Source organism: Onthophagus taurus, chromosome 2, assembly GCF_036711975.1.
Source record: "Onthophagus taurus isolate NC chromosome 2, IU_Otau_3.0, whole genome shotgun sequence".
Classification (NCBI taxonomy): domain Eukaryota; kingdom Metazoa; phylum Arthropoda; class Insecta; order Coleoptera; family Scarabaeidae; genus Onthophagus; species Onthophagus taurus.
Genome location: NC_091967.1, coordinates 5,409,289 through 5,425,024, shown reverse-complemented (window position 1 = coordinate 5,425,024; position 15,736 = coordinate 5,409,289). Strand labels below are relative to the sequence as shown.

The following is a 15,736-nucleotide window of genomic DNA, read 5'->3' as shown; positions in this document are numbered from 1 at the left end:
TTTTGGCGTACCATGCCCCCAAATTTGGTACATAAAGAACATACTGTTCTGTTCTATATTAACGTTCATTAAAAGCTTCGGCTGGTTTTCTGAACCCTGAATGAACTGTAAATTGTGTGGATGTACAAAGGGCCCACTGGGGCCTAAGTGCTGGGAAGGAATTCAACCCCACATGAAACTACATACATACATAATCGTCATTTTTTTAAAATATTTTAGATGCTATTTGAATTTTTATTTTCAAATATAGATTCATTTACCAACATCGGCGCATATTGTATGTTACTGTAAACAAACAGTTGTGCGACAGTGCTTTCCAATTTTGTCGCTACTTTAGATGCAAATACATCACAACATCTTTTTATAAAAGAGCCTTTTCATACAACGCTTTTTTGTTTGTTTCCTTTGGTTAAATAAAATAGGGGATGACTGAAAAGTCGTAGTTTAAACTCCGATAATTGACCAATTACTATACCTATATTACTATATTATATTATTATATAATATATATTACTATTATTATGTTACCGATCTATTATTATCCTTATAAATATGGAAACATGACTGTACTTTCAATTCACTTCATTTTGATTCATTAATTTATAAACATCCGGTACATTAAAAACTTTTATTCGATAAAGGAAATTTAAAAGATTAGATTAAGCCACATCATATTGCAATGTAGTTTACTTAGGCCCACTTTTACCTTTACTTGATAAATTTATCTGATAGATTAATTCAACTTGGAGGATTGTAAAATTGGGCCTTAGTTGTTTCTCTGTCGAACGGTACATCTAATCGAGAAAACCTTTTAGTCGATCAAAATTCTAAATAAAAATGGAGTTAGCAACGGATTCACGCACATATCAACCCCCAAATGTTACTGTCCAACCACGTACATAAAAAATAATACCAAAAATAGTAAACAAATAAAATTTCTCTTTTTTTAGCAAAAAATACACTACCACTTACCTTAAAAATAGCAACATCCGATGAAAAAGTGCTAATACGTCGTAAGTACAAAGATGTTTTAACAGCTTTTCTCGTTCCATTATTAGATATTTTATAAACACACTTTATTATATGTATTGTTTGTTAGAGTACGAAATCAGTGGTAGTGAATTTCGCGATAACGGATCCAATTACTCCGATTCTGATGAATATCCTAGAGAGGGTGATGATCAGGGGTTAGTAATTATTTTCAATCAAGAAAAATTCAGACCTGGAAGTAAAAACGATGTGCAAAATTTACAGGAGACATTTTCGAAGTTGGGTTTTAATGTAAAAACACCTTACATTAACAAAGGACGAAAAGATATTCAAAAAATTTGTAAAGGTACTCCTGGAAAATAAGCAATTAATGAGAGATATAGCGGTATTGTTTTTTAGACTTTGAAGAAAATAACGAAATAATACAGTCAAACTCTTTAATTGTAATATTTATGTCACATGGTGATAAAAATAATATATTGTACACTGAGGACGGACAAATTACCGTAATGGAATTAATTGAAGCAATCTCAAATCCATTTAAAAATAAACCAAAACTGTTCATTTTTCAAGCTTGTAAAGCAACTGTAGCGGAATCGTTACAAAACGAAGTACCCCAATTAATATTTCCGATTTATAATTTACCGTCGGATGTAATTATTTATTACTCAACCGTTGAGGGTAATATAATAGTTTTCTTCTTCACATTGATTTTAATAAAATGATTTTTACAGGAAGCGTATCCGTTAGAGATTCATATAGTGGATCTTGGCTTATAAGCGAGCTTTGTAAAAATGTGTTAATGTACGGTAGAAGAGAAGACATTATCAGTTTGCTTCAGAGAACCACGAAGTGCGTTTCAATGCTCAAAGGTGACATAAAAGAAGATTGCACTTTTATTGAAAATTACAAGCAAATGCCTGTTATAGTTTCCACACTTCAAAAGAAATTTTATTTGTCATCAAATAAATACCGTGAAAATATACATAATACAAATAAAAGAATCGAAGAAGTGGCTAAATCACTCAACGATGTAGTCCAACAAGTTATAACTAAGTAATAAAATTCAGAATATAAAATAGTCAAAATTAAAAAATTTTTTTTAGATTTAAATAAAGTATTTATTAAAAAATATCTGAACAATTTTGGTATTATTATACAACCCAAGGTTTTTCTTTTAAGGATGTCCACACATATGCCGCGCAAACATTCTTTAGTCCAAATTGGCGCGCGGCAGAATTGTGAACTGCGAACCTTGCCGCCCAATGTGTGGACACACCCTAAAAAAAGATTTCGATAGAGAACACATAAATAAAGTAACAGATAAGATTACATTACGATATCATTCTGTTAGTGTGTGTTTTAGGTAAGCATTTCTTATGCTTTAAAATCTTTAATATTTAATAATATTCTTGCGTTTTATTATCAGTATAATTACTACTTTCTTTTATTGTAGATAGTTCAACCTTTATTTTCGTTTTATAAAACTATTTTAACAATAATAGTACTTATTACATTGTAAAAAAAATTAAAAGCGCTGTTAGAGATACAAATGATAAGATAAATTTCAAAATTAATCATTTACTTTTTTCTATATAATCAGCTTATTAACATTATTTAACTTAAAATAATGGAACAAGAACGTTTAACAACAGATTCACGTTTATCAATACCAAAATCAAGTTTTAGTGAAGAACCAGGTAAAACAGAAATAATTAAACATTAACATTCTTGTTAACAATATACTTTTTTTAGACCATCACCTACCACCGAGGTCACCTTTAACATTAGAATTAGCAACACCTCTTGAGAGAGACCTAAGACAACGTAAGATATAATAAATTTATGTATAAAGGTAAATTAAACAACATCTCATGTTTTATTGATAAGGATATGAAATAACCCATGAGAACTTTCAAGACAATGGAAGTGATCACTGTGATTTTCATGAATACTCTAGACCAGGCGGAGATCAAGGGTTGGTCATTATTTTTAATCAAGAATTTTTTGATATTGACCTTCCTAAACGTGCGGGAACATCCAAAGATGAAGCAAATTTGAGAGAGACTTTCTTAAAGTTGGGTTTTAATGTCAAGATGCAAACAATCCATCGAGACTTTGGACGTCGACAAATTCAAGATGTTTGTAAAAGTAAGTTAATAAATGCAAATTCGGCTGTATTAACCACACATACTTTGTTTCTTCCATTCTCTTAGTGTATGCAGAAAATTACGAAACAGAACATTCAAACTCCCTAATTGTTATATTTATGTCGCATGGTGATAAAAATAATGTTTTATACACTAGGGATGGGCACATTGAAGTAATGGATGTAATTCAGCCTCTTTCAGTTCCATTTAAAAATAAACCAAAGATGTTCATTTTTCAAGCTTGCAAAGGAACGGTAGATGATATAAAGACTAACATGATACAACATGAAACGAATGAATTGATATTTCCTATCTATAATTTACCATCAGATACAATTATTTATTACTCAACTGTTGAGGGTAACTTATTTACTTTTTTCTTATCGAATTATTTAAAATAATTATTACAGGAAACGTAAGTATTAGAGATTTCATTGATGGAACTTGGTTAATTAGCGAACTCTGTAAAAATTTCCTAATGTATGGGAGAAGAGAAGATATCATCAGTTTGCTCCAAAGAACCACAAAATGTGTTTCAATATACCAAACTTATCTAAAAGACGAGAAAATTCATTATAAGCAAATGCCTGTTATAGTTTCCACACTACAAAAGAAATTTTATTTATCATCAAATAAATATCGTGAAAATATGCACATTTCAAACAATAACATCAAAGAAGCTGCAAATTCCCTAAATAAATTAGTCCAACAATTTAAATAAAAAAAAAGTAAAATCCAAGAACGGAATCATAACCTATTTATTAGGGTACGTTCTAAAATTAATAAAACATTAATTTAATAAAATATATTTCAAATTATTTATTAACGATGTAATACACTTTCTTTGAATAATTATTAAGACCTAATAATATAAATAAATAACAATAAATTAAAGATTTTTTTTTAATTTATAAAATCCTTTGTGGCCAACTTCATACTGATAAATGTCAAATGTCACTTTCCAATTCCACCTCAGAAATGTCATTATCGATACTAACATCGCTCACCTACATGCAAAAAGATTCTTAATAGTTCGATATAAACGTTAAGAAAAACGGTCGGTATCCCATAAAATTATGTAACTCATCGCCTCGATTTCCGCCCGTAAAAGTAATAATAATAAGATAACGAAAAAACACGAAGTGATACGCGCATAAATTAATTTTCTTCAATTTATTCTAATGACCAGTTCGTTATCTGTTACCCACTCAAAATGAAAAAGTTGTTCTCCAAAATTGAAACTAAAATAGAAACGACGGGCAAAGAGGTCAATAATTTCGTCGGAAAAGTGTTTACGGTAGGAAGACATACGGTGACAGTTGAAGAAGTTCTTGCGGAAGGTAACCTCATTTTTCAATTACATAAAAAAATTTCTATCTTATCCGTTTTTGTGTGTCGTTCAGGTGGATTTGCCATAGTTTTTCTTGTAAAGGGAAACAATGGCAGTAAATATGCCTTGAAACGAATGTATGTCAACAATGAACAAGACCTTAATGTTGCCAAACGTGAAATTCAAATAGCTGTAAGTTAAACGGTTATTTTAAGTTATTTTTTGGGTTATAGACTTTTTTTTTTTTTTAGAGTAATTTAAGTGGTCATAAAAATATTATTGGTTATATAGATGGTAGTTTAACAGCAACCGGGGGTGGGGTATATGAAGTGCTTTTGTTAATGCCTTACTGTCAAAATAGTGTGCTGGGTTTGATGAAATCAAGGGGAAAAGCCAATTTTACCGAACAAGAGGTTTTAACTATTTTTTGTGACACTTGCGAAGCTGTTTGTAGGTTACACCACTGCCAAACTCCAATCATTCATCGAGATCTAAAGGTAAATTAGTCTAAAAATGATTTTAATTGAATTTAAGTTAATTGACATAACCTAAAATTTTGAATCAATGGTTGCCATGGTTACCATGATTTGATGAATTTTGCTTTTTTAATTTAAAAATGTATTTTAGGTAGAAAATATTTTGATTGGTGATAATGGTAATTATGTGATATGTGATTTTGGTTCGGCCACGGGACGTATTTTAAATCCGGCGGTGCAAGGAGCTACAGCGGTTGAGGAAGAAATTAAAAGATACACAACCCTTAGTTATAGAGCCCCGGAGATGGTTGATATGTATTCAGGAAAACCAATCACGACAAAATCTGATATATGGGTACTGTTTTTGCTTCTTTCTTTATCTTAATTTTTAGTAAAACATAATTTTTTTTTAGGCTCTCGGTTGCTTACTTTACAAACTATGTTTTTTCACATTACCTTTTGCTGAAAGCAGTTTGGCCATTCAAAGTGGCGTCTTTTACATTCCAGATAATTCTCGTTATTCAAGAGGCTTACATCAATTAATTCGTAAATTAAATCAAATTTTTACTAATTAAATTGTATTTATTTAAATTTTTGTAGGATACATGTTAGAACCAGATCCTGATCGTAGACCAGATATTTATCAAGTATCAAGCATTGCTTTTCCACTTTTAGGAAAAGAAAATTGCGTAGTAAATTTATTGGTAAACAATTTTTTTTAATCTAACCTCACTTTTTAATTTTTAAATTCATTTTAAGAACGTTCCTACACCGTCGTTAGATGAATTACCATTTCCATTATTTGAATCAGAAGCAAAGAAAACGCAAATAAAACTCCCAATGAAACCAAACGCTGGTGGTACCCCGATTGTAGAAGGAACAAGTGTGATGCCACGTCAACGTCCAAAGGGTAACTCCACTCAACCATTAACTTTAAACAACATCCCATTAACACTTAGTCCAAGTCCAACGACTGTTAAAAAATCCCAAAGCCCTGTTACTCATTCCAAATTAACCCCAATACAAAACTTCAACCCCAATTCCTCCTCGACATCTAATTACATAAGTTTTCCCCAACAACAACAGCAACAATCATCAGCGATTTCCGCTTTTCCTGTCCCACCACAATTCTTCCCATCACCAAACCAAGAGGATCGCCCCCAAGATCGAAACAACTTTGAGAACCTATTCCAGTCTTCCATTTATCCAGACCCCTTTCGAGATGATTCCAACACATCGCCATCCGTTCCGGTTAAGAATCCAGTTGAATTTGAGGTGGAAGGACAAGGACAGGTGATGTCATCTCCGATATCGCCCGATCGTAATTTGATGGCTCACGTTAGGGGGCAACAACAGCATCAGAAGCATAGTTTGATCGAATCTTCTAGCCAGTGTATTGTTAGTTCATCAGATACACCTCCAAGTTCGCCGTCTCATGCTATTTCTAAGGGCCATAGACGCAATATGAGTGATACTACAGCTTTTAACAAGTAAGAATTGTTGATTTTTATAAAAAATCGAATGGCTCGTTAAATGGAAAAGAAATTAATCAATACTACTGTTCAAAATAAATTATCTTGATAGCTTTGATACATTTATTTTTCATTATTTTATTGCTATAATGGGACTGGAAAAATTGGTCCACTAAGGTCCATTACTATCATCTTTTGGGTAATTTACCTTATAGATAAACCCATCTACTAGTCAAGCAGAGCGCGTAAAATAGCCGTAACCATGGTAGTAACGAGCCTCAGGGCTGGTTTATCAATATCTAATATAATAAAATTGATGATGTTATTAATGAAGTTATGGTCAACTTCCGGTTAAGAATGTTAACGTCAATTTTGACATATTTGTCATCTTCATTAAGAAACCTTTAAAATGAGTCCAAAGATGATGCACTTATCTCAAAAAACAAAAAAGTTAGAATAAAAAACATTAAACCCGAAGTTAGCAACAATGAAGATAGCAATTTAATTATTAAATTTTAATACCAACCTCAATTTTTTATTTTTTTTATTATATTTTTCTTTTTGTGACAGATATTAAGACATTTTATAAAAATTAAGAATGTCAAAATTGACGTTGACATTCTTAACCGGAAGTTGACCATAACTTCATTAATATTGAAGATAAATATGTCGTGTTTGTACTCATTTTAAAGGATTTTTAATGAAGATTACAAATATGTCAAAATTGAGGTTGACATTTTAAACCTGAAGGTAGTTATCATATAACAAAACCAAAAAAAATATTAAGATACTCCTTAAGAAGAGTCTCTGAAGATGGCCAATGGCCGAAACTGGTTAGACTTAAATTCTATATAAAATAAAAACCAGTTCAAAAGTACAAAATCAAACTCTAGATTATTTTCTTCAAAAATGTTTACACGAATCGTCATCATTTTGTCTCTAGTTTTAGTGATTAAATTTATGCCACGACTTACAGAAACAACCTGTATGCCCTCTGTGCTTGTGATAGCTGTCATTAGTGTTCTGTGATAAAAATGGACAGGCACTAAACAATTTTTAATAGTTTGAGCCTGTCTATTTTGAGAAGTCTTATATTTTTAGAGAGATGAAAATCCTGTTTTTCTCAACATTATTCATTTGTTGCTTAGTCAGAGGCATAACGAGGTCCAATTATGGTGATACCTAGTTAAAACATTTCTTATATTTGGTATTCTAATCTGGACTCAATTTTAACCAAGATTGACAAATCTGTGTCGTTTTTTAACCGAAATCTAACAAAAAAATCGTGGTCGTCCAACTAACCAAAGGTGGTTTTGTCTGTCTTTTGTAATAAATGGCCATCGTGTATAATTTAAGAGTTGCACAATATCCTCATCTTCATCGTTGTCTAATAAATATTCATGTAGGAATTCCATTATAAAAGAGGTTTTCGAAAACAACGCACAATACCGAAAGCACACGGGAATGAATTGACGTTTCATTTCCGATTCTAAAGCTAGCACTCAGGGGTACCATCTATTTTCTATCTTGTAGTTTACTGCCTGTTGGATAGAAACTTGATGAATAAACGCTTCACTGAGGTTAACTGTTAGGAGTTGATCCATCAGTTGCCTACCTGACAGATTTAACTCGACATTGATAAACCGGCCCTAAGGCCCACTTTTACCATCCTCCTGATAAACTATCTACAGGATAGTTGCCATGGTTACGGCGGTTTAAACGCTCTGATTGGCTAAGGTCCATTACCACCATCTTTTAGTTAAATTTATCTTTATCTTATTTACTAGCCAATCAGAGCGCGTAAAATAGCCGTAACCGTGGTAATAATCCCTTAGGTAGCCTAACTAGAACATAGAACTGGATTTACCTATCGGATAAATTTATCAATGGGTTATAAAAATGTGGGCCTAAGTTACATAGACATTTCTTAAATCTTCTAAAAATAAGTTATAAATTGTTTTTTATACATTATTAATAGAGTTTACGCATCGGAAACAACACAATTCTTGGCACCTTTTGAATCATCAAAAAAACCAAAACAAGACGATGACGTCACTTCACCAACGGGAGATAACCTAACGAAAATGCCCATGGTCCCATTAGGAGTTTCCGCTTCTACCACTGATGTTTCTCATAACATCGGTGTAGCAGATAGCCGATCCTTATCGGCCGACGTCGCCGATTGGAATCCATTTGAAGAACCGCCATTCAGTCAACTGACCGAAGATCATCTTTTCGGACAAGAATTTGATAAGATTCGACGTGGAAGTCAAAGTAGTAAGTTTTAATTAGAATATTAACATTATATATATACGTTATTGTATGTTATATTTTCTTAATGTGTTTTTGTGTTTATCATTTTTGATATAGGTATACAAGGTGTTAAATCTCGTGAGAGTTTAGTGATGTCCGTTTCAGAAGATCCATTTAGCGGAGCGCCATTTAGTCTTCCGATAAGATCGCGTCCGAAAACAACGGGTCTACAACAGTCCTCAGGTAATAATAATCCGTAATAGAAATAAAAATTAAAACGTTTTGGGAGGGACTTATTCGTCCAAAACAATAGTTCGTCTATTTATTCTTACGAATAAACCTATGAATAATATCCAAACGTTTCAACATTACAATTTAAAACATAACAATTAAGTAACCAAAAGAAATAAGTAAATTCTCCGATAATCATTGTAGATTATTAAAAAATTAAATGGTATTATTATTATTGCTACTTATTCAAAAACTAAAATTATAACCATTGACAATATATATTTTATCCTGAGCTAAAACAAGAATAAAATAAAATTTGAAAAGTTAGAAAAAGCTTACAGATTTATGGATTTCTCTTGAGGCTTTAGAGATTTGCTTTTTAGATGTATATAGCCTTTTTGGAAATGTAAGAGAGTAGACCAGGGAAAAAATAGAATAGGGTAGATAAAGCGAGGATATATTTTGTCAAGCGAAAAAGTAAAAAAAAAAGATGGGTACTTAATATCGATTTTTATTCAGGATGGCTAAATGAAGGATAAAATTAAACAATTTGATCATTCCGTAAATATTAAAAAAAACAGGACCATTTTTTTATGCTAGTCAACAACATACGTAATTTTTTTCTGTTAATTTTTTATTAAATTTTCACATGGTCCAAGTTTTAATGATTATTCAAGAAATATTTTTCTTCCTTTTTGATTGTCTTCCATTTTAATTTAAATCATTTAAAATTATGATGACATCAATATAAAAATATATTCTTTTATTTCGTTTAAGATTGAAATTAATTCGTAGTAATGTTTTTTTTGCATTAGTAAGTAGTGATACAATAAAAGAAAAAGAGAGTGTGATAATTGGAAAGCACCATTAGTTACTAAAAAAAAATAATTAAAATAAGAATTATTATTTAGAACATTTTTTGAATTATTCAAACTCAATCGAGTGAGATTGAAAACATAATTTCCCCAAATATTAATACCTATAGCGATATTGTTATTAAAAAAATATTCAATTTAACGTTAAATTTAAGTATATTTAATTTAATATGTAATTGTATTGATATTGAAATAATTTTTTTTTGCTCTATTTTAATATGAAGTGATGAGCTTTTTTGTTTCCTGAATGTTTCTTTATCAAAAAGGATATTTTTTCATTTTCAATCAGTTTTTTTGAGATTTTCTTATCACTTTTTACTTTCCTTTATTTTCCATTAATCTTTTATTAATGTTTGTTTGTTTATTAATTTATTATAAAAATGTTTAACAATTAACATTATTTTTCTTCAAATGTTACCTTATTTATAAGCACTTTATCTATTGTTCCATCACAATCTATAATTGATTTCATAACTATTTGTAATTTATAAACACGTTATCTAATGTATGTCTAGTCTTTGCTTCGAAAAATTCTTCAACATCCTTTATTACATTGTTGTAATTTGAGGAGCTCTTTGGTCACCTTTTATCAGTTTATCCATTGACCACAAACATCGTTACAGATATCACATTGGTAATAAGTGATTCGTCGATTTTTGCTATTTCGTAAGGTTGTTTCCTATATTAAAGATTCTTATATTATTCATGATGATTTTCCAGAATATACTGATCATAAATGTCAAAAACTGAGCGCAGTATGACAATTAACCCTTTCGTAAGTTCTATTTGGCTTAAAAAAACACTCTCTACAAGGTATTTTGTAGACAGTTTATTAACAGTGACAATATGTAATTGATTAATGCTAATTTGATTATGACACTCGCCGAATTGGTTTTGTTTATTGCCATTTTGAGTTTGATTAGTGCCAATTTGAACTTGAAATGATACAGAACTAGATATTCTGGTTTAGTAGTCGCACGACTAAACCCGAATGATTCTTATTCTAGATATTATTTACTTATTTACTACTTTTAGTTCAATAAAAATATACAATATGGCACTACCTAGCACTGTCACTAGAACTAACACTAGACCTAGTGTTAATTTTAGCTGCAAATTTTATTAACAAAATAGAACGCACTGTAAAAGTATATTAATTAATTTTCTTGTAACGTTTGAAGAAAAGATAAGACGTTATTTGATTTATTTATATTGATTAAAATTAAATGGCTGTGATAAAACGTTTATTTCCCCCAAAAAAAAGATGCTCATCACTTCATAATTCCAATTAATTTCTTCTTGTTTTCCGCTCTCCTATATTTCTTCTAATTTGTTTTTATAATCCTTTTAAAATTTTATTTCTAGATTGTTTGTTTATTTTAATTCTTGTGGAACAGCATTTTTAGAATTTCTTTTCTTTCAAATCCAAAAAGACAACATTAACCGTTTTTTTTAACTCTCAATAATTTATTAATGATTAATTGTGATATTTTTTCCTTTTCATTTAATTAATTCAAAGATATTATTTTTCTTTTCCTCTAATTATTTTTGTTTCAATTTGAGATAAATCAATTATTCTATAAATAATGATGTAAACATGGAAACATTATTTAAAAAGAAAATGTGACTCTACTTGTGTGAAATTTATTGTAAGCAATAAAGCGTTGCTTTCAGTTTATAAAAATTCTTTATTTTTCTCTCTCCTGTTTCCTCAACTATATCTTCTAAAAATGGCTGTTCCATATATACAGGTGGTGGGTAATTTTTTTTCTTAAAACACTTTTCTTGTTTTAATTAATTAATCCTCTTTTTAATTAGATTTTTTGTTCCAGCACTCTTAGGCCGCTTTTAGTTTTTAACCCACTTTCTGTATATTACAGCCTTATTTTTAGAAGCTTTATTTGTTGTTTTTTATTATTTTTATACTAACAATTTACTAGCAATTTTAATTTTTGGTGGTTGTGATGTGTTTGTTGATTAAATTAAAAAATACCAACTGTTAAAATTAAATTTCAGCGTCTCAATCAAGCAAATTAACATTATTTGAGTCCTCACCAGTTCAAATACACCCAAAAGAACTCGAAAATTTTTCCTCGGAAGGTGAAGACCCCTTAATAAATAGCACAGATCCGGAAGAAAACCCGGACGTGGAGCTTGCGACGTCACCCCCGTTTATTAAAGCACCGTTGGAGGATCGATCTAAATACGAGAAATTAACACAGAGTGGTTATTGCATCACATCCGGTGACAGTTCGAATGAAGAAAGCGGAAATAAATCGGATAAATTAAAAAAGAAGCGCAAAATAAAAAATATTTATAAAAACATCGAGTTAAAAAGTTTAAAAGAGAAAAATAAAAAGAAATTGGAGGAAAAAAAGCGGTCCTCTTCAGTTGATGTTATTGACTCGGATGATTCAATCGGATCGGCAAGCGATTTAAGGGCAACCGAAGATGGTGAAGAGGCGGAAGTAAAAGTATTAAAAAACGACGCGATTAGCGAAACAATAAGCGAAAGTATTAGAACCTGCGGCTCCTCGGCGTATCACGCTGAATGCGAAAGCATGGCAACGCACGAAGAAGATGCAACAAGTCGAATTGTGAGGGTTAAATTAAAAGAGGAAGAAAAAATTAAAATCCAAGATGAAGAAGACATGTTATTCGTTGGACACCAATACGGAGAAAAACCACTACTTTTAGACGACGAGTTAGACTCAGATTGCGAAATAAAATGGTCCCAAATCGAAAAGAAAAACGTTATTGTAAGACCAACTAATTTATGGATAAATCCCCCAAATTCTTTTGACGAAAAGAATGATGTTTTCGCAATGGCACCTTTTAACAGTAATAAAAAATCAATTAAAATCAAGCTTAATGAAATCAACGATGAAACTCCAAGATTAGAAACTCCAATGTTTCAAAGTACCCCAAATAAATTAAATTGTTTCGAAGAAACAACAACAACAACCACCAAAAAGAACTTAAATCCATTCCTAAATGATTTTAATAACTCAGTGGTACAAAGCACCTCAAAATTCGGAACAGTCACAGTCAATTCAAATCAAAACGTAAATAATCTCCACTCAAACAGTTTCCCATCGACCCCAATAACCCCCGGGAAAATAGAACAATTTGTTTATTTCCCCGAAAATCAAAAACAAGAAATAATTTACGAGAACGTTAAATTACCTCAAATAAGCCGCTTCGAAAATGACTTTGAAATAAATAATTTCGAATTTAAACCTCGCGTCATGTTTCAAGAACAACGAAATGTTTCTATCGAAGAAGAGAAATCCGATAATCAAATTTATTATAAGTATAAAAAAGATTTGCGTAAAAAAGAAAAAGATTTTTCAAAGAAAACTAAGTACTGTTTGATTGATGAGGGTACTCCCCCTTCGGATGATTCGCATCAAAAATTGAAGGCGTCCAAAAAGGGGGTTAAGGTGAAAAAGATTAATAATAAGTCGTCCTCGAAAAGTCATCACCAAGCGGGTTTTAGTAACATGAGTTTTGAAGATTTTCCTTCGGACGAAACGGAAGAAATTAATCAAAATTCGGTGATGCCGTTTGAAGTTGTGAGAAGTGCCGTCGATGAAAGACAAAAGTACGCCAGCTTGAAGAGGAGGCCGAAAGCTTTTTCTTGAGGTACGGCGAATATTTTTAAATCTTCCTATAAAATTATTACTGAATAAAATAAAATTCAACGAAGAAAATAGCAAATTGTAGGAGTAACTCGAATAGGAATGAAAATAAATTTATGGGGTGATTAAAATGTAAGTATCTATGTAGATTTTTTTAGTTTACTAATTATTAATTAGTCACACACAAAAGAAAAACAGTATTTAAACCTGTTTATTTTTTAATGTTTACTTCTTTTTTATTTAATTTAATTATTATTTTTTTTTTGATTTTGTTGTTGACGTTGTTATTTACTTTTAAAACTGTTAATTTTTTTTTCTTTGATATAAATAATTGATTGTATTGGTATTTATATGATGCAACAATATATAGGTGTTTTTTAAGTTCATTTTGTTACTTTAAAGTGTGTCCAATATGAGGGCTGTACCGTGAAACTTCTTTAAAATCGCCATTTGGATCACCAACGGTATCATTGCGCGAAAGAAAGCAATTTGAAACCTTTAAAATTTGTCCTCTGTAAAGCAGCAATTAAACAGCCAAAAATTTCTTTTTAGGCTTTTATTTCTTTGTAGTTTCTCTACTTAAAAGTTCATATACTGCACTGGCAATATCCTTACTTGCTCTTTCGTTAATCAAATTGCAGAACAAATTTTTAACATCTCTTATTAAAATTAACCTCCTTAGTTTTCAGGTCTACTTCTGCACACAAATCACATTGATCTTTTGATAGTGATTAAATTATCTGTATATTTAGAGAGATTCGTTTGATCCCTGATTTTTAACTTTAGGAATGTTTATGAACATTATTTAAAGTAACAAAGTGAACTTAGAAAACACCTAACATAGGCACTAAATTGTAATGTTCTTACTAATCGTTTTAAATAACGATATCGAAAAAGCATCACTTTAATGCCTACATCTTAATTTATTATTTTTCTGTAAATTGTATTAATTAATAAAATAATTATTTATACTCTCTTCTAATTACAAGGAGGGAATAATTATTAATATGGCGGCTTTAGAGAATTTTTTAATACTCTCAACAATTTATTTTGTTCCTATAAAAAAATCTTTTAATTTAGACTGAAAAAAAATATATATTTATGAAAAATAACCCCAAGAAACCATATTATTCAACGCTTTTTCCACGAATAATGTAAAATCTACTCATTTTCAATCAAATCATAAACAATGAGTGCATTTTGTAATAATCATGGACAAATATTATTTTATGTCTCTGTTATTATTATTATTACACTAATATTAAGAAAAATGTTGTAAAATATCGAAAAAGCGGTGGTATATTAATTGTTTATACCGAAAAAAAAAACTAATAACGTAAATCAACCGGCCACAAAAAGTTAATTACTTGAAGTAATCAAAACCAAAATGGAACGTAGTCAATATATCTTTTTCGTGGATTTATAATAGGTGCCTTTAATAAAATAATAATAATAATGTTTGCTTTTTCAACTATTTTTTGATAGTGCAGAAAGAAAACAATGAGGAAAAAGTGGACTGAAATTTTTTAAATAAAAAAACGAGTGCCTAAGAGTTGATAAAAAACGAAATTGTCCAGCATTTCTTCTCTGAATTCTATAAAATAGTTTTGAACAATAAAAATGAAATTAAATAGTACACATTTCTTCCTCCATCACTTTTTAAAGGAAAATGTAGCTTTATGCCAAAGGAATACATAGGGTGCTAAACAGGGCTATTATTATAAAACGCTATCAATTAATTGTACTTTTTACTACTATTCCTATTTCTCTTAATCATTCTTATTAAAAAATATAGTAATATTAACGTATAAAAATAATACACGTTATTAATAGTATTATATGCAAATTAAAAAGTATTTATATTTAGCAGCTGTATACAAAAATAAGATTTTTTCTAGACATAATTTTTTGCCTTCTTACTATTTCTTAATCATATTAGACATTTTAATTTCAACAGTTCTTGCATTCCTTTTGTAACGAATGTTCAAAAATTATTACCGACTGTGAATAGTGAAAGAAAATGTTACTTTTTAAGTTTACAGCAAAAAAAAAAAGAGTTTGGACAATATTTTTTGAACACCTGTTACTACCAACAAAAAAGAATGAAATAGTGTATAGTATTTATATAATTGCACTTTTATAAATATATTTTTTATGTTATACGTTTACAACAGTTATTATTGAAGTTATAAATAAAATTATTGCGTATAAACGTAGTTTTTTTTGCATAAAAAACTTATTTGTTAATATTTCGTTCTTCCACTATTGATTAACAGATGTCGCTTTCAAATTAACCTTTTTATTTTGATTTAAAGAAA

The 15,736-nt window shown here is 30.0% G+C and overlaps 4 protein-coding genes across 4 annotated transcripts in view; all 4 read left to right on the top strand.

Moving 5' to 3' along the window:
• LOC111427490 (transcription factor B4) overlaps window positions 1-15,736 on the top strand; it is a 57,994-nt gene that overhangs the window by 9,386 nt on the left and 32,872 nt on the right. The window lies entirely within an intron of this gene.
• Window positions 597-2,065, top strand: LOC111427205 (caspase-3-like). Its single transcript, XM_023062218.2, has 5 exons — window positions 597-895; window positions 951-1,013; window positions 1,100-1,336; window positions 1,390-1,671; window positions 1,725-2,065. Exons 1-5 carry the CDS (start codon window positions 838-840, stop codon window positions 2,048-2,050), a joined length of 966 nt encoding a protein of 321 aa, XP_022917986.2. The 5' UTR covers window positions 597-837; the 3' UTR covers window positions 2,051-2,065.
• LOC111427203 (caspase-6-like) lies at window positions 2,109-4,034 on the top strand. The gene is made up of 6 exons (XM_023062215.2): window positions 2,109-2,356; window positions 2,447-2,690; window positions 2,746-2,817; window positions 2,881-3,141; window positions 3,207-3,500; window positions 3,551-4,034. Exons 2-6 carry the CDS (start codon window positions 2,621-2,623, stop codon window positions 3,859-3,861), a joined length of 1,008 nt encoding a protein of 335 aa, XP_022917983.2. The 5' UTR covers window positions 2,109-2,356; window positions 2,447-2,620; the 3' UTR covers window positions 3,862-4,034.
• Window positions 4,098-15,630, top strand: LOC111427202 (Numb-associated kinase). Its single transcript, XM_023062214.2, has 10 exons — window positions 4,098-4,480; window positions 4,544-4,662; window positions 4,722-4,967; window positions 5,098-5,301; window positions 5,360-5,492; window positions 5,547-5,650; window positions 5,706-6,436; window positions 8,397-8,695; window positions 8,789-8,914; window positions 11,794-15,630. The coding sequence occupies exons 1-10, from the start codon at window positions 4,354-4,356 to the stop codon at window positions 13,419-13,421; spliced, it is 3,717 nt and encodes a 1,238-aa protein (XP_022917982.2). The 5' UTR covers window positions 4,098-4,353; the 3' UTR covers window positions 13,422-15,630.